Below are 23,378 nucleotides of genomic sequence, written 5' to 3'. Positions count from 1 at the left end.
ACTGACTGAAATACACTGCTGAGGGGAATAGCAGGTAGACAGGAGAGGTCCGCTGCGCCATGTGGCTATCTCCCTGGCCAGGGATCGAACCTGTGCTGCAGAGGCTGCAGACAGCTTCACAGCGTTGCGCTCAACCTCCTGCGCCACCAGGGGGGGGGGGGGCGCCCGAAACTTTTTGTCTTAATGATATATAGGAGTGTGTACCAGTTTTAGAAGCCATCAAATATCTTCTCCAACTTTCTGGACTAGAGTTACTCCTCAACCCCAGATAAATTCTGGAAATTACCTGGAGTTTTAGTTAGATTTGGAAATAGATACTGCCCAGTTTATGAGCATGTTTTGTGTTTTGCACTGGAATTAGAAAAGTGAGTAGTAAAATTACACTGATTTGGTTTGATTTACCAATCTGTCCAGTTTCCCTGAAACTTCACCCAGTGTATCCTTTTAAATATTTATTTATTTTTATTTATACAAGCACTGGGTACAGTCAGAAGGCCGGGAGGGTGAGAGAATTCACCAGAGCCAGAGCGGGGAGCAGAGCAGGCAGAAGGACCGAAGTACACTGCTGAGGGGAGCAGCGGGCGGCAGGAGAGGTCTGTGCTCCATGTGGGACCCTCACCCAGCAGCTGGGGATTGAACCGGCGCTGCAGAGGCTGCGGGCAGCTTCACAACCCAGCGCTCAATTGCTGCACCACCAGTGAGGCCCCCCCCCAGTGTATCCTTTTTTTTTTTTTTTTAAAGATTTATTTATTTATTTATACAAGCAGTGGGTATAGTCAGAATTGCGGGAGGGTGAGAGAATTCACCAGAGCCAGAGTGAGGAAGAGAACAGGCAGACTGACGAAGAAATACACTGCTGAGGGGAGCAGCGGGCGGCAGGAGAGGTCTGCGTGCCATGTGGGACCCTCCCTGGCGGCTGGGGATCAAACCGGCGCTGCAGAGGCTGCAGGCAGCTTTGCAGCCCAGCGCTCAACCGCTGCGCCACCAGGGGAGGCCCCCCAGTGTATCCTTTTAATTGAAGAAGTGTTTTGGGTTCCCTCACCAGAGCTCATCAGTCTTTCTGCCTTATCCCCTACACATGTCAGAAAATACAAAGGAAACTTTTCCTCTTCCCCTACATAGGTCTAGGGAAAGCCTTAGGGCAGCAGGGATATGGGCAGGGCTACAAGGCCAATAAGGGGAAAAGCCTGTTTGTCAGTGTGGAGCAAAGGTGAGGAGAACAAAGTCTAGACTGGAAAGAGATACATAAATATTTGCCAGTGCTATGTCCTTCACCGTTCCTGCAAGCCATTAGTTTTCTGGCTGCCTCATGATTCTGGTGGTTGTAAAGGAGAAGGTGGGGCAAAAAAATCAAAACAGTCATTCAGGGGCCTCTCTGGTGGCCTAGAGGTTAAGTCTCCGCACCATCACCTCTATGGCCTGAGTTCAATCCCCAGCCAGGGAGCTAATCGACATGAAGCAGTAGACCTCTTCTGCCTCACCCGCTGCTCCTCTCAGCAGTGTATTCCAATAGATCTGCCTGTTCTGCTCCCCACTCTGTCTCTGGTGAATCCTAATAATTCCTTTTTTTAAAAAAAAAAGTTTTATTTATTTATTTTAGATTTTATTTATTTATTTATACAAGCATTGGGTACAGTCAGAAGGGCAGCGAGAGAATTCACCAGAGCCAGAGCGGGGAGCAGAGCAGGCAGAAGGACCGAAGTACACTGCTGAGGGGAGCAGCGGGCGGCAGGAGAGGTCTGCACGCCATGCGGGACCCTTGCTGGTGGCTGGGGATGGAACCAACGCTGCAGAGGCTGCAGGCAGCTTCGCAGCCCAGCGCTCAACCACCACCAGGGATGCCCAAAAAAAGTTTTATTTATTTATGCATATAAGAACCGGGGTACAGGCCAGAGGTGTGGGGGGTGAGAGAATTCACCAGAGACAGAGTAGGGAGCAGAACAGGCAGATCGACTAAAATCCACTGCTGAGGGGAGCAGCGGGGAGACAGGAGAGGTTGGCTGGCCAGGGATCGAACTCATGCTACAGTGGCTGCCAATAGCTTGATAGCGCTGACTTTAACCCCTGTGCCATCAGGGAGACCCGTCAATTTAATTTTTAAACTGAAGAGAAAAATAAACTAAGAATCATAGACATCACTCATGTCTCCTGACTCTGGGTCTCCTGGCTTCCATTACAGGAATTACAGTGGAAAGGTGGCCAGGGCATAGGAAATGCCAGAGACAGTGTCTCAGGGATTGAGGTCGGGTATGTAACAGGAGGACAATGGTTAAACGGACAAATATTTGCAGAGATTACGTCTCTTACTGATCAGTGGGGAAAGTAAGTTTCTCCTGTTTGGTGGAACAGTGAACTGGACAGAAGAGGATTGAGAAGCAACCAAACCTATCAAGCAGCCTCACTTCTCAGTAACTGGACTGTGTGGTAACTGGGGCCCCTAAAAGTGGGTGGAAATAAACAGGAGGAAGTCCTTGGTGCCTTGTAGAAGGGGAAGCCAGGTGGAAACAACTGGGTGGCATTTCCTGTTTGAGCCTTTATTTGCAAAAAACAGAGCTTGGAGGTGATGGACAAGGTATCCCCTGAGCTCTGGGTTCCTTTTAGACCACAGCTGTAAGGGAAAGTTTTTATGTTTTTGGTTTCTCCCCTCTCCAGCATACTCTGTGCCAGAAATGTGCAGTCTCAGACTCACGGTGATTTCAGTTGAGCTGCTGCTTTGCTATCTCCTGCTGCACCCTGTAGAGGCCATTTCACATGGAAACCAGACAAATGTCCTGAGGCACCTTCCATCATCCTTGGGATCCTGGCCAACTTCCTCAGGCCCTTTGTCCTGCCAGACCTTGCTCCCAAAGTCCCTGTCTGGCTTCACCCACATGGCCCCGCTACACAAGTTCCTGGTAGGCCTGCCGCTGGTGATAGCCCTGGAGGAAATTGGCTGCCAGGATGAAGTCAGGGCCCTAGAGCAGCAGCTCTACCAACAGGGGGGTGTAAAAGCCACACAGATCCTCATCCAACATCTTCAAGAGCTTCAGAACGGAAAAAACACTAGAAGGGGAGTGTCAGTGGATGCCCTGGCCTCTGCTTTGCAATTGCTGGCCAGGGAACAGGCAGGTCCAGAGAGGGCCCAACGCTCCCTCTCCATCAATGACTGCGAGCAGGAGCAGGAGCAGAGTGTATACAACATAGTCCGGATGCTGCCAGGGGTGGGGACCTACTACAACCTGGGCACAGCTTTGTACTATGCGTCTCAGAACTGTGCAGACAAGGCCAAGGAACGGGGCCAAGATGGGGTCTTAGATCTCGGTTATGACCTTCTGATGAGCATGGCTGGAGTGTCAGGAGGGCCTGTGGGAGTATGGGTCAGTGCTGCTCTTAAACCTGCAGTGAAGATTGGGGTTCAGAAGTTGATCCAGTATTACAATGAGAATGCGGGTTAAGCACTGCACTATAAAGCAATCCACAGCCTCTGCAGCAAGAGTTCGGTCCCTGGCCCGCCAGGGAGCAGCCCACATGGCACAGCAGACCTCTCCTGCCTCTCCACTGCTCCCCTCAGCAGTCTATTTCAGTAGATCCGCCTGTTCTGCACCCCCCTCTGTCTCTGGTGAATCCTCTCACTCCCCGCATCTGTGGCCTGTACCCAAGTTCTTGTATGCATAAATAAATAAAATCTTTTTTAAAAAAATGAGAATGAGACAAATAGCCCTTGGTCAGAGACCAGACAGGAGGGCTTAGGAGGCACCTCAAATGTAGAAATGATGTGGAGGAAATAACTACATGCCCCGGTTGGTGTCAGAATTAGTAAATTCAGTTCCTGGCTAGGGAGTTCGACCTTGAAGCTTTTACTAACTATGCTTTAGATCATGGGGATGGGAGTTTTGGGGTATAAAAGGAGGTAATAAACACAGATGAATAAATCTAATATTCTGCAAGCTGCAGAATCAAATCCAGATTCTGATTTTTTATTGAGGAAGGGAGTACCTTAAAACGTGGGGACTTTACAGTGTGGGATTTGGAGTCAGAGGATTTGGTTTTGAGTCCAGGCTCCCCTTGTCAGTGCCTCAGCAATCACTGACCAGTACCTTCAAGTTTTTCTCCAAGCTTAGTATTTTAAATTTCTAAAGCGGGGAGAATGATTTTCCACCTGAGGGATTTTGTGGAAATTAAAAACAATGAACCCACATTAGGTGCTTAGCACAAAATCACCAATAGTATTAGGTATTATTATTATCATTATTAATATTAATTTTTCAGCTCCCCCACCCCGCCCTCCTATCCCAGCAGTGTCGAAATCCCGGTCCCACCTCCTCTCTGGGCTCCCTCAGCGCCTGGGGTCCGCGCTAGTCTCAGTTCTGCTTCTGGGCTGCGGTTTCTCGGAAATCAGCTGTTTGAGGGCCTGGGCGAGCGCGCTAATCGGATTCGCCCTCGGCGGACAGGGGGTGGGGCTTGCCCGAGCCTTCCCACCAATCGCTGAGCTGGAAATGCGGGCCCCGCCCCGCGGCCTGGGCGGAGCTGCGGCGGCGCCGACGCGCCCGGGCGGGGACTGGGCGGCTCCGAGCGGCCGCCGGCGCCCGCGTCAGACCGAAAGTGTTGGTGGCCGAGGCCCGGGGCCCCCTCAGCGCCGCCGGAGGGGAGGATCCCAGAGGTGCCTCGACACCCAGGGAAGGGCGGGAGGCCGGGCGGACAGCTCCCTCTGGGGACCGGAAGCCTCGCCCGCAGCCGCCCCGAGGACCGAGACTGGGACCCTAACCAGGTACGGGACTTGGGGTGACAGGAGTGTGGGTGGAGGTGTGAGCCCCCCGGGGGGGCGGGGAGCCCGGGAGCACGCCCCGGAGCGGGCAGCCTCCCTTCCCAAGCTGAAGTAGGCGCTGTCGCCGGCTGCACCCCGGGTCACCCCCCTCCTGTACCCCATCCCCAAGCCGGTCTCCCCAAAACTCCCTGCAGCCTCGCACACCTACACCTGCTTGTCCCGCGGACTCGGGGTCCTGGCTAACTGTTCGTTCACCTGGTCTGCCTTCTTTTTGATCCTCAGCAAAAACATCGTCCGAAGGTAGATGCGATTCCCTCCCTTGTTGGCTTAAGTAGCAGGTACGGAAAGGTGAAGCGACTTGCCTGAGGGCGCACATAAAATTCAGTTCCCCTGAGAAAAGCCTGTTGAACCCAAATATGTGTCTAAGAGAGTGAGAAAAGTTTGTGTTACAGTCCTTAACCTCAGTGTTTGCAGTTTATTTGGGGAGACGTTATTGTTTCATTGATACTTAGGATTTACTTGATACTTGATTTTTTTAATACCAGCTGATTACTTACTCCTTGAGATCTCTTCATATCTTAAAAAACAAAACAAAACAAAACGAAAACCCACAAGTACATAGTTTGAAAAGTCAAGCACTCCTTAACAGGGTTAAAATGAAAAATAGTAGCCCCTTATCTGACCCTTCTCTGGTCCCTCCCGGCAGAAGGGCATGTTATGATTAATCATGCAGGTGGAAATCTCTCCCACCCCAAATTTTGTTTTTATTTGTAATAAAATCATGTGACCTTTTTAGACTTCACATGTGTCTTTTTATTATGTTCTGTTAGGCTCAGGCTGCAAAAAAAAAAAAAAACTAAGTTTTAATTTCCTAAGCAGACATCACATGACAGTGGGCGGGGATTGGCGGGGAGAAAGATGCCCGGCCCAGTCACTTCGGTAACAGACAAAAACCATTCTTCAGTAAAATTTCTGGGTGTCTCATGAAATTGATAATACACATGAAAAATGAGAGGTTGACTGAGGTGGTATAAAGTGTCACAATTTTAAGGATTCATGACTCCTTGCTCAGTATTTATTTATTTATTTTAAAGATTTATTTATTTATGCACAGGCCAGAGGTTTGAGGGGTGAGAGGATTCACCAGAGACAGAGTGGGGAACAGAACAGGCAGACTGACTGAAGTACACTGCTGAGGGGAGTAGTGGGCCAGACAGGAGAGGTCGGCTGTGCCATGTAGGTAGCTTCCTGGCCTGTCAGGGATCGAACTCATGCTGCAGAGGCTGAGGATAGCTTCATAGTGCTGTGCTTAATCCCTTGCGCCACTAGGGAGGCCCCTTGCTCAGTATTTAAACAGCTACATAGAACTCCTTCCTACATGGGGGTGGTTTCTAGGATATGCCTTATCTCCAAGGAGGTTTCAGCTCCTGATGAAGCTTTGAGGCAAGCAAGGATTATGCTGATGTAAACATGTATGACCAAAACTGACATTTAATTGCTCCAGAATAAAGCGGTATAAACACAAACAAATTTAAAATAAATTTATTTATTTTAAATAGATATAGTAGAAATATCATTAATGTTTGTTGAAGCTGGATGATGGGAACAGGGATGATCCTTGTATTATTCATTCTACTTTGGTATCTATTTGAAAATTACCACTGAAACCAAAATGTGCTCATGTTGGAGCTCTACCAGTTAAGTCTCAGCGGTATTACCCCTGCAGCCAGAGTTTGGTCCCCAGCCAGGGAGCTACTCACATGGTGCAGCAGACCTCTCCTGTCTCCATGCTGCTCCCCTCAGCAGTGTACTTCAGCAGATCCACCTATTCTGCTCCCCATTCTGAATCCTCTCACCGCCCCCTACCCATACCTCTGGCCTGCACCTCAGTTCTTCTATGTAAAGGAAAAAAGAAAAAAAAATAGTTCTAGAAGAATATGCACCAAACTGATAATATTGATTACTTCTAGAGAGAAGGGGAAGGGAACAGATTGGGAGTGAGGTCCATATGGACTTTAATTATTTTACCTGTGAATTAGAAAAAATAAATTTGTAATAATAAACAATTATGAGACTATGGATAATTTAATCCAGTACAATTTCCAACAGAATCATCCTGCATCCTTCAGACTCAGATGCCAAATGGCGCAGTGGGAAATGCTTCAGAACCTTGAAAGTCCATTTCAGGAACAGCTGCACAATCTCTACTCAGAAAGTCTCCTGCCAGTGGATGTTCGACAACACTTGGCTGCCTGGATTGAGGATCAGAACTGGTGGGTCTTTCAGAAGTTGAAAGGATGAGGAAAGTGGTTTCTTCCTTCTGAGTCTCCAGGGTCCTGGAGATACTAAGGGCAGAAAGGGAGGCCTTGAAGGCCTCTAGACAGCAGCAACCTGCAGAGATTCTAATCTGTATCATTCCTGCTCCCCAGGCAGGAAGCTGCACTGGACAATGATGGTTCTAAAGCCAACATGCACTTCTTCCACTTTCTGGACCAACTGAACTATGACTATAGTCCCTGCAACTTAGACCAGGAGAACTTGTTGCTACAGCACAACTTGCGAAAATTCTATCGGGATATTCAGGTACTTGGAGGAACCAGGAACAGAAAAGTAGGAATGGGACCTTAATGTCAAGGGGTAAGGCTTAGCATATGGAACAGGACTTGGAGGTGCAAAGGGATAGAGGAAGATCTGAGAACAGAGGGTCCGAGTCTGGGCTTGAGGGATCACTGCAAAAGGAAGGGCAACATCTACATGACCCTGTGGGGTGAGGCTAGGGTTTGGGGGACCAGTGATAAAAAGGGGAACAAGGAACCCAAGGAGAGGGAGGTTTTGGGGTCCCTCATAGGGAGTGTCGGAGGCAGTAGTTCATTGAAGGCAGTTGAATTTGAGCAATTCTTTCTCTTTCTCTACTGCAGACCAAAAGCCCCACAGAACTGGCTGGGATGATCTTTAATCTCCTTCATGAAGAAAAAAAAATTTTGATCAAAGCACAGAGGGCTCAGGAGGTGAGAACAATTTGATGTTGATTTTGCTGGAGTAGAAAGTGACCTTGAAAAGGATTTGGGGAATTTATCTCAGAACAAGATCCTCCCACATCCTGTGGTATAATTTCAAGTCTGGATTTCAGGAATGAAAAAGCAGATTTGAAATGTGCTCAGAGCTTCTTATTTCAGGAGCAAGGAGAGCCAGCCCTCAGAACACCTGTGGGGAGACAGCAGCATGAAATTGAATCCCGGATCAAGGAATTAGGGACTATGATGGAGGTTGGTAATGTGGCAAGAATAGGGAGGGCAGGGCTCAGCCTGCCTCCTCCCACAGAAACCATCTCAGTCTTATCCCCTTTGCAGACGCTGGTGAAATCCATCAGTCAACTGAAAGACCAACAGGATGTCTTCTCCTTCAGATATAAGACTCAAGGTAGAGAAGCACATTAGGTGTAGAGAAAAGACAGATATGTGCTAGGAGGCCAAGGGTGGAAGAAAACAGAAGGGAAAAGCTCCAGTAAGCAGGAGCCACTTTTGATTCCACTTCCCTGGCTATAGTCCTGCTGTCTGTAAGGCTGCGGCGTCAGGGCATGCTGTAGGGTTCACGCTGGAGCTGTGGCTCAGGGATAGCTCGGGAATATTGGAGGAGATGCATGGAAACTGCCATAGCAGAGTAGGTGGGCTTCTGGTTCAGGTATGAACATTCAGAGTCCTTCTGAGGCCCAGAGATGCCTGCACTTTGCTTGGTTTGTCCTTCCTCTAAAATTCCCCCACCTGACTCTAGTGGGGGGTCTGGGTCAGGAAGAAGAGGGGAAGGAGCCCTGGCTCTGAATACTTGTCTCACTCCTGCTCTTATGATCAGTGAAGACATCCTCCTCGGACGCCTATCACATCAGACAGCAACAGCTTCTGCAGCAAACTCTGAATGAATTGGACAAAAAGAGAAAGGTGGGAAGCAGGGATGAGTTGCAGGGAAATGAGGCATCTGAGAGCCCTGTCCTCTTACTCTTCATCCCACCTTTAGAAGGTGAGGATGAGAGGTGTTCAAGCACTCATTTGATGTCTTTCTTAGGAGGTGATAGATGCTTCCAAAGCACTACTAGGTCGATTAGCTACCCTAATAGAGCTACTGCTGCCCAAGTTGGAGGAATGGAAAGTCCAGCAGCAGAAAACCTGCATTGGAGCCCCTCCAGACGACAACGACACAGCGTTGGAACAGCTGGAGCAGTGGTGAGAAGCACTTCCACCCTCCTCACCCTATGCTCACTCCATCTGTATATGGTATATGGTCATTCTGGCTGAATATTGATGGTGTGTGTATATATGTGTGTGTGTGTGTGTGTGTGTGTGTGGTATAGATATATATATATGGTATAGATATGAATACATATGGTATATGGTCATTCTAGTTGAATGACCTTGAACAAGTCACTTAACCTCTTTGTGACTCAGTTTTACAATCTGTAGGGCTAGCTCCCCCTCCTTGCTTTCTAAACTGTAATGCCCCATACAGGTAAGCATATCACCCTCCTTAATCTCTGCTCCCTAGAATGATCCCAGCTCGTTGTCTGACCACAGCTACACTTTGCTCTTCATTCTTACCACCCAGGGCATCCAGAGCTTACTCTGCCTCTTTGCTTTGGTGAAAGTAGTGGAATTAATCCACAAACAGATTTCTCCTTCCTTTTTAATCACCCAAGAGAGATATTTTCTATATTTTTTTTTAACTGTAAGGGATAGAATACCAAAGAAAGTCATCTGATACTTTGCTACCAAATGTAGCTACTATTATTAAACAAAATTAAATCATAATGTTTATATTATTTGACACCTGTTGGGTATATTTTATATTTACCCTTGCTACTTTTTTTTTTTTAAAAAAGATTTATTTATTTATTTATATAAGAACCGGGGTACAGGCCAGATGTGTGGGAGGGTGAGAGGATTCACCAGAGACAGAGTCGGGGCACAGAATAGGCAGATCTATTGAAATACACTGCTGAGGGGAGCAGCGGGCGAGGCAGGAGAGGTCTGCTGTGCCATGTGGGTCACCTCCCTGGCCGGGGATCGAATCTGTGCTTCAGTAGCTGCGGATAGCTTCACAGTGCTGACACTTAACCCCTTGCACAACCAGGGAGGCCCCCACATAACCTCTTTGTGACTCAGTTTTATCATCTGTAAAATGGGGATAATAATACTAAGTCCTGGGCCTCCCTGGTGGTGCAAGGGGTAAAGAAGCAGCACTATGAAGCTATCCAAAGCCACTGCAGCACGAGTTCAGTCCTGACCAGGGAGCTGACCCACATGGCGCAGCAGACCTCTCCTGACTAGTCTGCTGCTCCCCTCAGCAGTGTATTTCAGTCAATCTGCCTGTTCTGTTCCCCATTCTGTCTCTGGTGTATCCTCTCACCCCCTACACCTCTGGCCTGTACCCCAGTTCTTGTATGCATAAATAAATAAATCTTTAAAAAAAGAAATAATAAGTCCCTCATAGGGTGGCTATATTAATTAAATGCATTAATATATGCTAAGCAAATAGAATAAATAGTGTATGTCAAATATCAGATAAAAATTAGTTTTTTTATGCTAATAAATCTTTTGCCAGTCTTACATCTGAAATGGCTTTGATTGTCCTTTCTTGGATTTATGAAAAATGCTGGATAATCTTTCATATACTTTCTGGGTTTGTTTTTTTGGTCCCAGTTTCTGACTTCCCATATAAATCAAGGGGCACTCTTGGAGACTGTGGACTCTAGCAAACTCATTATTTCTCGCTCACCCAGGTTCACAGCTGGAGCAAAACTGTTGTTCCACCTGTTGCAGCTGCTGAAGGAGCTGAAAGAATTGAGCACCATAAGCTACGAAGGTGACCTTCTAGGTGAAGGCGTGAAGCTGCAGTGGGCCCAGGTCACGGAGTTGCTACAGCGTCTACTCCCCAGGTATAAAAGCCAGGACGGGGGCTCTAGGGAAAGATTGAGGGAAGGAACAAGTGGGATCATTCTCACAGATGCTAACCTAGCTATTCTCTTCACATTTATCTTCTCAGCGCCTTTGTGGTAGAAACCCAGCCCTATATGCCCCAAACTTTCCATCGCCCCCTCATCCTCAAGACTGGGAACAAGTTCAGTGTCCGAATCAGGTTGGCACTTCAGAACTCATTCCTGCTTCCCTTTCCTAACCCTGGTACTGTTCACTTTCTAACTTTTTTTTAAAGATTTATTTATTTATACAAGAACCAGGGTACAGGCTAGATGTGGGGGAGGGTGAGAGGATTCACCAGAGACAGAGTGGGGAACAGAACAGGCAGACTGACTGAAATACACTGCTGAAGGGAGCAGCGGGTGAGACAGGAGAGGTCTGCCATGCCATGTGGGTATCTCCACGGCCAGCCAGGATCGAACCCGCACTGTAGAGGCTGCAGACAGCTTCACAGCGCTGCGCTCAACCACCTATGCCACCACAGATCTTCCCCACTTTTGGCTTTTCTTTTTCCTCTCAATCCACCTACCTGTACTAATCTCTTCTCTCGTCTTTTTCAAAGATGGGGTCTATTCAGAAGATTGAGATTGACTACTTTCTCATACCCAAACCCTTTCCCCCCAGGCTGCTGGTGAGACTCCAGGAAGGTAATGAGTTACTGACCGCAGAAGTCTTCATTGACAGGTAAGTTGAAGCAGGTAAAAGGGTGGCCAGGACGCATACCAGTGGGGCAAAGGGAAACACCCCCTCTGCAGCAAGAGCCTGGGCTTTGTTCTCACCCATCCATTTCTACCTCATAGAAATAATAGCTCATGGGCCTCCCCTGGTGGCACAGGCGTTTGAGCGCTGCTCTGTGAAGCTGTCCTCAGCCTCTGCAGCGCTGGTTCGGCGAGGGGCCCACATGGTGCAGCAGACCTCTCCTGTCTCGCCCACTGCTCCCCTCAACAGTGTGTTTTGTCACTCTGCCTGTTCTGTTCCCCACTCTGTCTCTGGTGAATCCTCTCACCCTCCCGTGCATCTGGCCTGTACCCCGGTTCTTATATAAATAAATCTTTAAAAAAAAAAAAAAGAAATAATAGCTCATTCCCCCCCTTTTTTAGATTTATTTATTTATGCATACAAGAACTGGGGTACAGGCCAGAGGTGTGGGGATAAGAGGATTCATCATAGACAGAGTGGGGAACAGAACAGGCAGACTGATGAAATACACTGCTGAAGGGAGCAGTGGGCAAGACAGGCAAGGTCTGATGCACCATGTGGGCAGCTCCCTGTCTGGGGATCCAACTCATGCTGCTGTGGCTGCAAATAGCTTCGTAGGTTGCGTCTTAATCCCCTGTGCCATCAGGGAGGCTCCCCCACTTTTTTTGAGCGCTTACTATGTGACATGCAGCCTGTCGAGTACGCATGTAATTATCATAGAAACCCCTTGAGTTAGGTGTCATTGCACCATTCAAATGAGGGAACAAACTTGAAGCAATTATGTCTCTTGTGCAAGGTCAGCTTACTAGTGAGCTGAAGATTTGGGTTTGAACCTAAATCTCTTGGATTCTAAAGACCAAACTCCTAACTTCTGTACTGTTTTGCTTCCCATTGATTTTTTTTTTATTTCTTTTCAGGAATTCCCAGCCACAAGGGTAGGTGTCCAACAAGGATGCTGCAAATATTTGTGCACTGCCTGAACTACACAACCACGTGTAGCAGCCCTGATGGGTGCACAAAGAGGAGGTTGATTTGGATGGGGTACGGACAAAGGGAGGAGGGAGGGCTGAAATGCCATCTTCCTGCCAAGTTGTTAGAATAACGCTGCTCCTGTCTCCCCTATCCTCTTCCTCCTGGTTTAGCTTCCGAAAATTCAACATTCTGACCTCAAACCAGAAAACTCTGACTCCCCAGAAAGGGCAGAGTCAGGGCTTAATTTGGGACTTCAGCCACCTGGTAAGAAGGGTAGCGGCTTAAGCTAGGGGCTGATAGGAGTTTCTAAGCCTTGGGAAGTCTTGAGGGCAAAACAGGGATTTCAGGGACCTTGGAATCCCTACGCTGGCATTGTCTCTCCTCCCCCTCAATTCACAGACTCTGGTGGAACAACGTTCATTTGGTCCGGGAAAAGGCAGCAATAAGGTGAGGCCTGCACAGAGGATTGAGGGACAACGGGGGCACTTGCCAAAGGGCCCTCTGATCACTGTGTCTTTGGCTATTCCAGGGACTGCTGGGTGTGATGGAGGAGCTGCACATTATCAGCTTCACAGTCAAATACACCTACCAGGGTCTGAATTGGGATCTGAAAGTGAGTGAAAATGCAAGGCTGGGAGAGAGGAAGTAGATTTAAGAGAAGACATAAGATGTTAAACAGAAGCTCTCAGGGTGGGATATCACCCCTTGCATTCTACCCGATGTCTGCAGCTAGAAACATCACATCCCTCCTCTGTGATTCCTCTCCTCTCCCCAGACGGACACCCTCCCCGTGGTGATTATTTCAAACATGAACCAACTCTCAATTGCCTGGGCCTCAGTCCTCTGGTTTAATCTGCTCAGCCAAAAACCCCAGGTAGGAGGTGGAGCCAACAGGTGAAGGCAGGGAGGGTAGAAGCTTGGTGTGAGACCACTGTTTCCTGTCTGCCCTTCACGCCTCCCACCCTGCAGAATCAGCAGTTCTTCTCCAGGCCCCCCAAAGCGCCCTGGAGCTTGCTGGGCCCTGCTCTCAGCTGGCAGTTCTCCTCCTATGTTGGCAGAGGTCTCAACCCAGAGCAGCTGAACATGCTGAGGGAAAAGCTGTTTGGTATGTCCCCCTTTTCTCTTAGCCTCTCCCCAGCCTTAGTCAACCCTGCCCTCTGTCCTTTCTGCCCCAGAACCCCTGGCCTTGCCTCCTGCTATCATCTGAACTGTCTGTCTGCCCACAGGGAAGAACTCTAAGAGTGAAGATGCATTGTTGTCCTGGGCTGACTTCACTAAGGTAACTCCCTGCGTCTTGTGCAGCTCCAACCAGCTGCCAGCCCATATACTGGCCCGCCCCCCTCATGCTTTCTTGCCTTTCCATTCCCCTTCAGCGAGAGAGCCTGCCCGGCAAGCTGCCATTCTGGACATGGCTAGACAAAATTCTGGACCTGGTACACGACCACCTGAAGGATCTCTGGAACGATGGGTAAGGCTTGCCTTTGGGCAGCTTCCTTGCCTCCCTCTCCAGGTTCCAGGCCCAACTTCCTTTCTGGGCTTGAGAGTGGTTTCTGCGCGCCCTCCTGTGGCAAGTGAGGGGAGAGACCCAAAACTGGCGCCCAGTCACACCCCCTCACCTTTGCCATAATGGCCAGAGCCGGTATTTATTCAGCGTCTGATGTACCCCAGAGCCTGCTACATGCCTTCATAAGGATTCCCACGGAATCCTTACAAGTATGCTGAGTAGTGGGTGTTGCCACCCTCATTCTGAATGAGGAAAGTAAGGCTTGGAGACGCTGAAGGACTTATCCCAGGGGCAGAGCTGGAATCTGAACCCAGGCCTATCTGACCACGCTGCCTGTTCCTTTGTATAGCACTTTGCCTGCTACAAGGTGCTTTTTATGTATGTGACCTCACTGCGCCTTCACATCGCTTCTAACCCTGGACACAGATATTGTTAGTAAAGTGAAGTGACTTGGTCAAGATGGAACTGCTTATAAGTGGCAGAACCGGGACCAAAAGCTAGTGTTCTCTCCCTATACAAGGGTGGGCGGGGCGAGGGAGGCAGGAGGGATTCACACCTGCTTTCTGGGCTCCAGACGCATCATGGGATTTGTGAGCCGGAATCAGGAGCGCAGGCTGCTGAAGAAGACCATCCCGGGCACCTTCCTGCTGCGCTTCAGTGAAACATCAGAGGGGGGCATCACCTGCTCGTGGGTGGAGCACCAGGACGATGGTCAGCCGCTCTGCCTGCCATCCCCGCCATCTGTCCTCTCTGCACTTGGCTCCCCCTGCTCTATCCTGAATCCTTCAACCCAAGCAGGGAAATCTCAGCCCAGCCTTTCCCCTCACACCTGCCTGTCCCTATGTCCACTCTCCAGGTGAGGTGATCATCTACTCCGTGCAACCCTACACCAAGGAGGTGCTACAGAGACTGCCGCTGACCGAAATCATCCGCCACTACCAGCTGCTCACTGAGGAGAACGTACCCGAGAACCCTCTGTGCTTCCTCTACCCCCAGATCCCCCGAGATGAGGCTTTTGGCCGCTACTACCAGGATAAAGGTGAGAAGCATGACATACGTCACTGATAGATTGCAGGAGTCTCGGGCATCTGCGGAGCTAATGCCTTCCTTCCAAACATGGGAAAGCGGAGTCAGAGAAGTTAAAGGAATTGTGTCTGGAACACGGCTAGTTAGTAGGGAGACATGAAAGGACCATCTGCTCTAGGCCCCCCAGGCTGCGTGTCCAGTATTTGACCTCCCGCCTGCTATGTATGTCCCCACAGTTAATCTCCAGGAACAGAAGAAATATCTGAAACACAGGCTCATTGTGGTCTCTAACAGGTGAGCTGCAAACTCTTCTCTGAACTCCCCTGGCCCTGTTTGGCTGATATAGTGACTGTCACCTGCCCAGTGCCAGTCTCTCCAACTTTCTCTCCTACTGACCCACACTCTACAGCCCCCAAGTCTTTTACTCTGCATTTCTAGTCTCTCTGCTATTCTCCTTAGGTTGTCTCCACAGGAGTTTCCTGATAATATTATTGGGTTGTCAGAAGTCATGACTTGTTTTTTCTGTTTTTCAAAGAAAAACAGACAACCCAGTAGTTACACTCGCTGCTGTTACTGGGCATCTACTTGTAATGCCACATGTGGCACTATTTTTTGAACACATTTTTTTCATTTCTGAGAATCCATCTGAGTAGGTAATAATAACAGATCTGATGAAAGTTTATTGCATTTCTGGCCCAGACTCAAGGCTTTGTGTTTTCTCATTTATTGAATCCTCATAATAGTCCTGAGGCAGGTACTGTTATTACTCCTGCTTTCAGCTGAGAAAACTGAGATTTAGAGTAGTGATGTGGCATGCCTGAGGTAGATGGCTAATAAGTGATCCAGATCAGTCAGATTCCAAAGCCCTGCTTTTAACCATCCTACCTTCTCTCAAGTATTATTAGGTATTATATTTTTTTAAAAGATTTATTTATTTATGCACATAAGAACCAGAGTGCAGGCCAGAGATGCGGGGGTGAAAGGATTCACCAGAGACAGAGTGGGGAGCAGAACAGGCTGAAATACACTGCTGAGGGGAGCAGTGGGTGAGACAGGAGAGGTCTGCTGTGCCATGTGGGTAGCTACCTGGCCGGGGATTGAACTTGTGCTGCAGTGGCTGCAGATTGCTTCATGGGCTGCGTCCTATCCCCTTGCGCCACCAGGGAGGCCCTTATTAGGTATTGCTGTTATCATTTTACAGATTTGAGTCTGAGGCTCAAAGATGTTAGGCAACTTACCTAAGGTCACCCAGGTAGTGAATGATAGGATTCAAACTCTGGCAAGCCTGATTCTAAAACCCATCCTCTTAAGCTCTCTGTGCTATTGTTTTCTCAGAGTGGAGAGATAGTCTCTGCTTGCTCTACCATTCCCCACTTCACCTAAGTAACAAGCCCTTCCCCTTTTGTCTGTCTTGGGGTTTCCAGACAAGCGGATGAGCTACCACAACCACCAGAACTTAAGCCGGACCCAGAAGCGGAGTTTTCAGACCTGGATCTGGGGCTGGCACCAGGGCCAGAGCCAGGGCAATGTCTGGAATTAGAGCAAATATTGACCCCAACACTGAAGCTCACACTGGAGCCCACACTCTGTGTGGAATCACCAGAAATGCCGGAGCCAAACCTGGGAGCAGAGCTGACATCAGAGTCTATTCTAGAGCTACCACAACCTCCAGAGCTTAAGCCGGACCCAGAAGCAGAGTTTTCAGACCTGAATCTGGGTCTGGCACCTGGGCCAGAGCCTGGGCAATGTCTGGATTTAGAGCAACTGTGGCCCCCAACACTGAAGCACACGCTGGAGCCCACACTCTGTGTGGGATCACCAGAAATGCTGGAGCCAAACCACCTGGGAGCAGAACTGATGCCAGAGTCTTTTCTAGAGCCTTTATCAACACCAGAGACAGAGCCAGATTTGCCCCCTGATCTGAGGCACTTGAACACTGAAGAAATGGAAAGTAAGTAATGCGATGGGCCTGGGGGAGAGGGGCCACATTCCCTTCCCTAACCCCCTCTTCACCCATTTCAGAAAAGATTGACCTCCCAGCTCCTCTTTTCTCTGTGATTCCTTTTATTAAGAAATATACATACCTTCCCCTGCCCCTCCCCCTTCCCTTCCCCACCTAAGAGCTCCTGTAGGCCCTGCCCAGGCCTCTGCTACTATCCGCCTTCACTTTCCTGCTGGTTTGGGGACTCCTTGCCTGAGATCAGGACCTGACTTCTCTCTCTGAACTACACAGTCTTCAAGAACGCTATGAAGATTGAAGAAATCCTAACGAATGGTGACCCATTGTTGACTGGCCAGAGCACTGCGGATGAGCCTTACGCCTTCAATCCCAGCCACTTCCACACAGAAGGACCGTTGGTCCCTTTTGAGTACTGAGAACTGCGTTTTCTCTATTCTTTCCATATACCTTGCCCCTTCTAGCCCTACGTCATGATGTTGCTCTCCAAGGATAGGAAATCAGGCGTGTATCCCACCTAAGGAGGTCTTCCTGGAGTTTAGAGAGAAGTAAAAACAATGTGGGTAAGGAAGAGGACCAGTGAAGCAGGAAACATGTGGGCCATAGTCCTCACTAGGACCCCAGAAGCTGTCTGCTGTGCTGGGGGACACAGGAATTATGGGGGGCCAGGCAAGGACTGTTGGGAGCTACTTAGGTGCTCGGGACAGTGACTTCTGGTAAGACTAACTAGTACCCAGGCCTCCCCAGTGGTGCAGTGGTTGAGCGCTGGGCTGCAAAGCTGCCCACAGCCTCTGCACCGCCGGTTTGATCCCTGGCCACCGGTGAGGGTCCCACATGGGACCTCTCCTGCCGCCCGCTGCTCCCCTCAGCAGTGTGTTTCGTCAGTCTGCCTGCTCTGTTCCCCGCTCTGGCTCTGGTGAATTCTCTCACCCTCCCGTGCTTCTGACTGTACCCAGTGCTTGTATAAATAAATAAATAAATCTTTAAAAAAAAAAAAAAAAAGACTAACTAGTACCCACTAGCACTGGCCCTCAATAGGAAACGGAGAGGAGAGAGAGTTTCCTGTGGTCCCCTATGACTAGGGTAACCTTTTTATTTTTTTCTTCCCCTTACTCTTGGCTCAAATCCCAAATGTCTTCTTTCCTGCAGGGACTGAGAGCTTTTTGCCTCCGCCCACCATGTGAAGCTCCTACCATTTGAAAGAAATAGGAAGGAAACCTCCTCTTCTTACCAGACTCTTCCCTTGGCCCCCAAATTAGCCACACCCATTCCTCTCCCTAAAATGCTCCTGTCATTCTAACATGCCTGTGATGCTCAGTACAGTAACTAGTCTCCTCTTCCCTGGTGCTCGGGAGACACGTCGCTTCTGGAGAACAGGGATGGCAAGGTTGTTGGGATTTTAGAATTGCTTTTTAATTAGGAATGACACTTCCTCTGTTGTTTCCATATCTTTTGTAAATAATAGCACGATAGAACTGGGTATTTTTACAGAGAAAGAAAAGCGCTGAGGCTTAGATTATTTGTCTACGAAGATATCATTCCCCTTTGTTTTGTACAATGTATTATTTACCTAACAGGAGGGTTTCTGGTCCTTGGGCACGCACCTGCACAGAGACCAAGGTTTTGAACTTAGTACCTTGAAGGTTTATTATAGGACTCTGAACAACCTCCACCGTAGCCATTTCCAAGGCAACTACCATCGCTGTATGTGAATGAAATGGGGGCCTATATATATGGCTGTTTTCTGCCTGGGTTACAGAAACAGTCCTGTCCAGAAAGAGTGTCTTCTGTACAGAAATGGCTAATAAACTTTCTGCTGAGCTGGAAGTGTTTCCTCTCTGGATTTTTTTACTTATCTGCTCACAAAGTTAATTTCCTTGGGACACCAACAGTCATGTAGGAATATACTCATCAAATCACGGCCTTTCCTGCTGCTTAGATTCTCCCCAGGGTTGGATCTATGTGTATGGAAGACTGTGAGCTATGTATTAGTTGGAGAAAAGGGTGAGTAATTAAATAACTAGTCATTGTCACTCAGCAGGCCAAGCCTAGATAGAAAATGGGGGTCTGCCTGACTCCAAAGCCTCTTTAACATTGTAACGATGGAGAAAGGGAAGGGAAATCATCACTAACCTCTTCCCTTTCTCTTGCAAAGGGAGTTTAGTTCCGTGGCTCATCAAACTCCCTTTTGAAGGGAACCACAGATGTCCTTTAAAGAACGCCATGACCCTGGGGAATTGACCTTCATCTTCTTAGAATGTCCTGACTGCTCAGGACAGCTCTGACTTCTGACCCTGCAGTGACTGGGACTCCTGTCTTTGGCCAAACACACTCTTAGCCAAGAGAACATGGAAGGATGCCCTCGGTCAGGGAGCAAGAGAGAGGCACCACATCCTGATAATCCCCTTGTAATGCCATTCACTTTGTTCAGCCAGGCAGAGATGAAGACCGAAAAGATCCCTGTTACTCTATACACAGAGGAAGTATTCCTCCCTGCAACCCTGCAAAGTAGAAGGAAGGGATGCATGTTGTAGTCCCCTGGCTTAATTTGTCCACTCCGCTGCTTTTTCCCAATCAAGTCTAGGAATTAGACTCAGACATCCACATAAATAAGTCTTTATTGATAAACATACATAATTCAATATAAATATAATAAATAATCCACCACCCCAAACTTGTCATGAAGATAAATAACCCGAAAATTTCCCTCCCATCTAATAAATACTCGACCTTGTTGTCGGTCAGCATCATAAGTTAGTCAGTATCGGTCGTTTTTCAACATAAGCAAATCCCATGCAAATGAACGGGCTGATCGTTAGCATGGCGGTGCCTGGCTGAGAGCGTTAGCTCAGTATGGCTGAGCCAGGGGAGCTGGGTGCCGTCTTCAGCTGTGGCATTAAGGGCTCAGGGTCGCTGCTCCGTGGGCAAAGACCCGAGCAGCTACTGCCACAAAGGCCTGCAGGCTGCGAAGAATCTTGAGGCGGAGTAGGAGGCGCTGCCACGGCTGGCTGGGACTGAGGCTGGGAGTCTGCTCAGGTGGCTCCCAGTGCTGACCCTCGGGCTGAAAGGACACAGAACACATAGAGGAGCCTAAATCCCTTACGTCCTGGTCCATATGGCTCATATCTAAGCCCCATCCTCCAGACCCCTCGTTCCTACCTTCAAGAGCTGCCTGAGGCCCAGCAGGGAGGCATGAAGCTGGCCCACAGGGCCATTGGGGAGCAAAGAAGTTTCCTCTGTGAAGATGTCTGAGCCCAGCAGCTTTTCATAAAAAAACAGGCCCTGATGGATCCTTTGCAAGCAGGACTGGAGAGAGAAAAGCAATGAAAGAAAGTGGATACCCTTTTCCTGTTCCATGCACTGAAGACCCACCCAGCTCTTGGCCATCCTCAGAGACTGCTACGGTCTGAATGTTTGCATCCCCACAAATTCATGTGTTGAAATCCTGAGCACCCAGGTGATGGTATCAGGGGTGTGGTCCTTGGGAGGGGATGGGGTCATGAGAGTCGAGCACCAATCTCATGAATGGGACTGGTGCCCTCATAACAGAGACCTCTAGAGCTCCCTCGCTCTGACCGCCACGTGAGAACACAATGTGACGTCGGCAACGTGGAAGAGGGCCATCACCCGACTAAGCTGGGGCCCTGATCAAAACTGTGAGAAATAAATGAGTGTTGCTTCTAGCTACCCAGTCTGGTATTTTGCAGCCCAAATAGAAAGGACAGACAACTTCTACTAATTCACCCAGGGGCCACCCAGCTATGTCTCCAGTGGCCTTTTCCTTGTGGCTCAGCCACATCTTAGTACCTGACTGTTGTCACTGAGTCCTTGGGGATCACAGCCATCCCCACACTGGATATGAGGGACATCACTTGTACTCTCCTCATTTTCTTCTTCTCTTGGCAGATCCTGGAATGGAGGAAGGGGCAGGAAGAGTGAAAAATAAGACCAGCACTGTTAAACCCCACCTGGACCCTCAGTCCCTACTCTCCCGGGAACCCATCTCCCTGCCCTTTCTCGTTCCCTGAAGACCTTCAACCCAGCTTCCATCTAAGGCCTCAAGTCCTTCTGCTGCAGCCTTGGAGGGCAGCCTGGACCGGCTCCTTTTGGTCCAGAGGCTGTCACTTACCACATGGCCCATTGGCGTGTGCGCGCTCCAGGCCAGTGTGCAGAGCTTCCGTGAGAGCTGCTGGCACCGGTCCCAGGCAGGGCTGCCTCCCGCAGGCACAGTCCGGCACTGAGCTGTCCAGGGCACCAGCAGCAGCAGCAGCAGCACAGCCCCGCTCCCCAGCATCTCGCTGCTCTGACGCTGTGCCTTGCACGTCCTCGTGGAATTTCTGCCCACTTCCCCTTGCTCTCAGCGGGACTCTGCTCAGTGTGTGTCAGGCTGTGTTTCCTCAGTTGTTCGCTGAGTGTCTTTGCTGCTTCCTGTTGTTTTTCTTCCCGTGCCTCTGAGTCCCTTTTTAAGGTCCCTGCATTTAAGATCCGCCCTAGAGTAGCAGGTGACTCACAGCAGGTGGGATTTCCCTCCCTGCATCATCCCCTCCTTGGGGAGCCCAGGTATGCATCCTCTGTTCCAGGGGAAATGAGTTGTGTGGTTACTGTGGCTAGAGGCTTGGGATGGGAATCGAGAAGACTGTAGAAGGGGACAGGGGCTGAGGATGGGAGTAACCGGAGATTTACATGTTTCTCTCATCTCAAGATCCTTCCTGCTTAACCTTTCCCTCATCTTTTTGCCTCTCCAAGCTATACCCTCCCTGTCCCAAGCCTCTTTCTTCACCTTCTCCTGCCTGAGGAAAAAACAAAACAGAGAAGCATTCATCTCTCAGTGAGTTCATTTCCGCAGAGTTTGGTTCCCACCTGATGCCTTCTAGCTAAGAATATGGGAGCTGCTTTTCCTCTGTTGAGAACAGTTTGATTTTCACTGGGAGAGAAGGAACGCAATGGCACTTTGTGAACCGGGAAGTCACGCGCATGCCATGTATCATTTCTCCTCCACCTCAGGAGTCACTGTGGAAGCTAGGAAAGTTTTAGGAGAGAGTAGTTGCTGAGAACCATCTGATCCCTTAACTATAGTGACCCTAAGGGTTCTGTGAGGTTCAGGAGGTGGTTCTTTTGGGACATAATGTAAACAAAGCTTAGAAACCCAACTTTGGGGCCTCCCCAGTGGTGCAGCTGGTTGAGCGCAGCGCTGTGAAGCTGTCCGCAGCCTCTGCAGCGTGGTTCGATTCCCAGCTGGCCAGAGAGATACCCACATGGCGCGGCAGACCTCTCCTGTCTCCCCACTGCTCCCCTTAGCAGTGTATTTCGGTCCTTCTGCCTGTTCTGCTCCCTGCTCCATCTCTGGTGAATTCTCTCACCCCCTCGTGCCTCTGGCCTGTACCCCAGTGCTTGTATAAAATAAGTAAATCTTTAAAAGAAAGAAAGAAAGAAAGAAAGAAAGAAAGAAAGAAAGAAAGAAAGAAAGAAAGAAAGAAAGAAAGAAAGAAAGAAAGAAAGAAAGAAATCCAACTTTGATATCCCAGCACCCAGCCCCTAGAAAATCTGGTTCAGGATAGTTGAAGGAGTACAATGTCAGTGACCCTGATCTGTCCTTCAGCCTGTTGCATCCATGGGTAAAATCCGCTGACACTGATTTCATCATCTTCCCTGATGCAACATCCAGTGAAACAGCTGAGAGTTGAGTCTGGGTGTGGGAGTGGAGGGTGGTCCAAACCGGGACTGCCCCAACCCCAGTGGAGGGTCCCAGAACAATTTGGACGTCATAATGAGGCTATGTGTGACCACACAGATGGCTTCCAAAGCCTCCCCACAGAGGCTGACCCTTTACCTCTGAGAAATTTACCCTTAATAGAGGCCTCCCTTCCCTTCCAACTACTCAAAACTGCCCAAAGAAACTTATGATTCAAATTTTGTGACTCTGTGATAAATCCACCCTTTGGATAAAACATTTCCACTATCAGAGAGGTTATCTCAGTTTGAGTGAGAAATGGTTTCCCTCTCCCAACAGTGGGTACAAGTGAAATAAGGAAATTGGTGGTGAGGATGGGGATGGCTAGGGGAGCTCAGCCCATTGGTGTGCAGTGTCTCTGTGCATGTCTCATACCCACGTCTTACCTCTGCGAGCCTGAAAGTACAGGAGGCAAAAGGTGAAAAGAGGAGGAGGAAGTAGAGCCTGGGGCATGGAATGAAAGAGACAAGGGTGAGTTGGAGGCACGGGACGGTGCTGCTTTGTTTCACTTCCTGGTGCTGTAGGAGTTGGGTAGGAAGCAAGGCTGATGGGACAATTGTGGGACTGTTGGGTGGCTGGAATTACTTCCAGGACTAGATCTGACCCGGAGCTGCAAGGAGCCCCTGACGTCAGCTGGGTCTCAACCGTTATGCAAATCACATTCACAAGACACTCCTAAGCAGGCATTTCCAGTTGGAAACCCAGACTCCAAATCCAGCGAGGTTTCCCCAGGTGGTTAATAATGACGGCTAGTGTCTATCCAACTCTCACTTTATGCC

At 49.2% G+C, this 23,378-nt stretch overlaps 3 protein-coding genes across 3 annotated transcripts; 2 read left to right on the top strand and 1 right to left on the bottom strand.

Annotated features, from left to right (window-relative positions):
- Positions 1-2,669: 2,669 nt before the first annotated feature.
- APOF (apolipoprotein F) lies at positions 2,670-3,434 on the top strand (the record flags this gene model as incomplete). The annotated part of the gene is made up of 1 exon (XM_084256176.1): positions 2,670-3,434. The coding sequence occupies one exon, from the start codon at positions 2,670-2,672 to the stop codon at positions 3,432-3,434; it is 765 nt and encodes a 254-aa protein (XP_084112302.1).
- A 3,452-nt stretch (positions 3,435-6,886) lies between these two features.
- STAT2 (signal transducer and activator of transcription 2) lies at positions 6,887-17,287 on the top strand (the record flags this gene model as incomplete). Its single annotated transcript, XM_084256175.1, has 23 exons — positions 6,887-7,017; positions 7,174-7,327; positions 7,663-7,752; positions 7,921-8,010; positions 8,095-8,164; positions 8,594-8,679; positions 8,804-8,961; positions 10,515-10,670; positions 10,778-10,870; positions 11,335-11,394; positions 12,327-12,344; positions 12,552-12,645; positions 12,781-12,828; positions 12,911-12,994; positions 13,157-13,255; positions 13,351-13,486; positions 13,608-13,660; positions 13,755-13,849; positions 14,460-14,596; positions 14,742-14,924; positions 15,148-15,205; positions 16,336-16,862; positions 17,145-17,287. The coding sequence occupies 23 exons, from the start codon at positions 6,887-6,889 to the stop codon at positions 17,285-17,287; spliced, it is 2,763 nt and encodes a 920-aa protein (XP_084112301.1).
- A 2,477-nt stretch (positions 17,288-19,764) lies between these two features.
- Positions 19,765-21,162, bottom strand: IL23A (interleukin 23 subunit alpha; the record flags this gene model as incomplete). Its single annotated transcript, XM_084255956.1, has 4 exons — positions 19,765-19,929; positions 20,028-20,174; positions 20,676-20,777; positions 20,998-21,162. The coding sequence occupies 4 exons, from the start codon at positions 21,160-21,162 to the stop codon at positions 19,765-19,767; spliced, it is 579 nt and encodes a 192-aa protein (XP_084112082.1).
- Between the last annotated feature and the right edge of the window lie 2,216 nt (positions 21,163-23,378).

This window comes from Talpa europaea, assembly GCF_964194135.1.
Source record: "Talpa europaea genome assembly, chromosome: 15".
In the NCBI taxonomy this organism is placed as follows: Eukaryota; Metazoa; Chordata; class Mammalia; order Eulipotyphla; family Talpidae; genus Talpa; species Talpa europaea.
The sequence above is the reverse complement of the archived record's forward strand: the minus strand, read 5'-3'. Positions and strand labels throughout refer to the sequence as shown.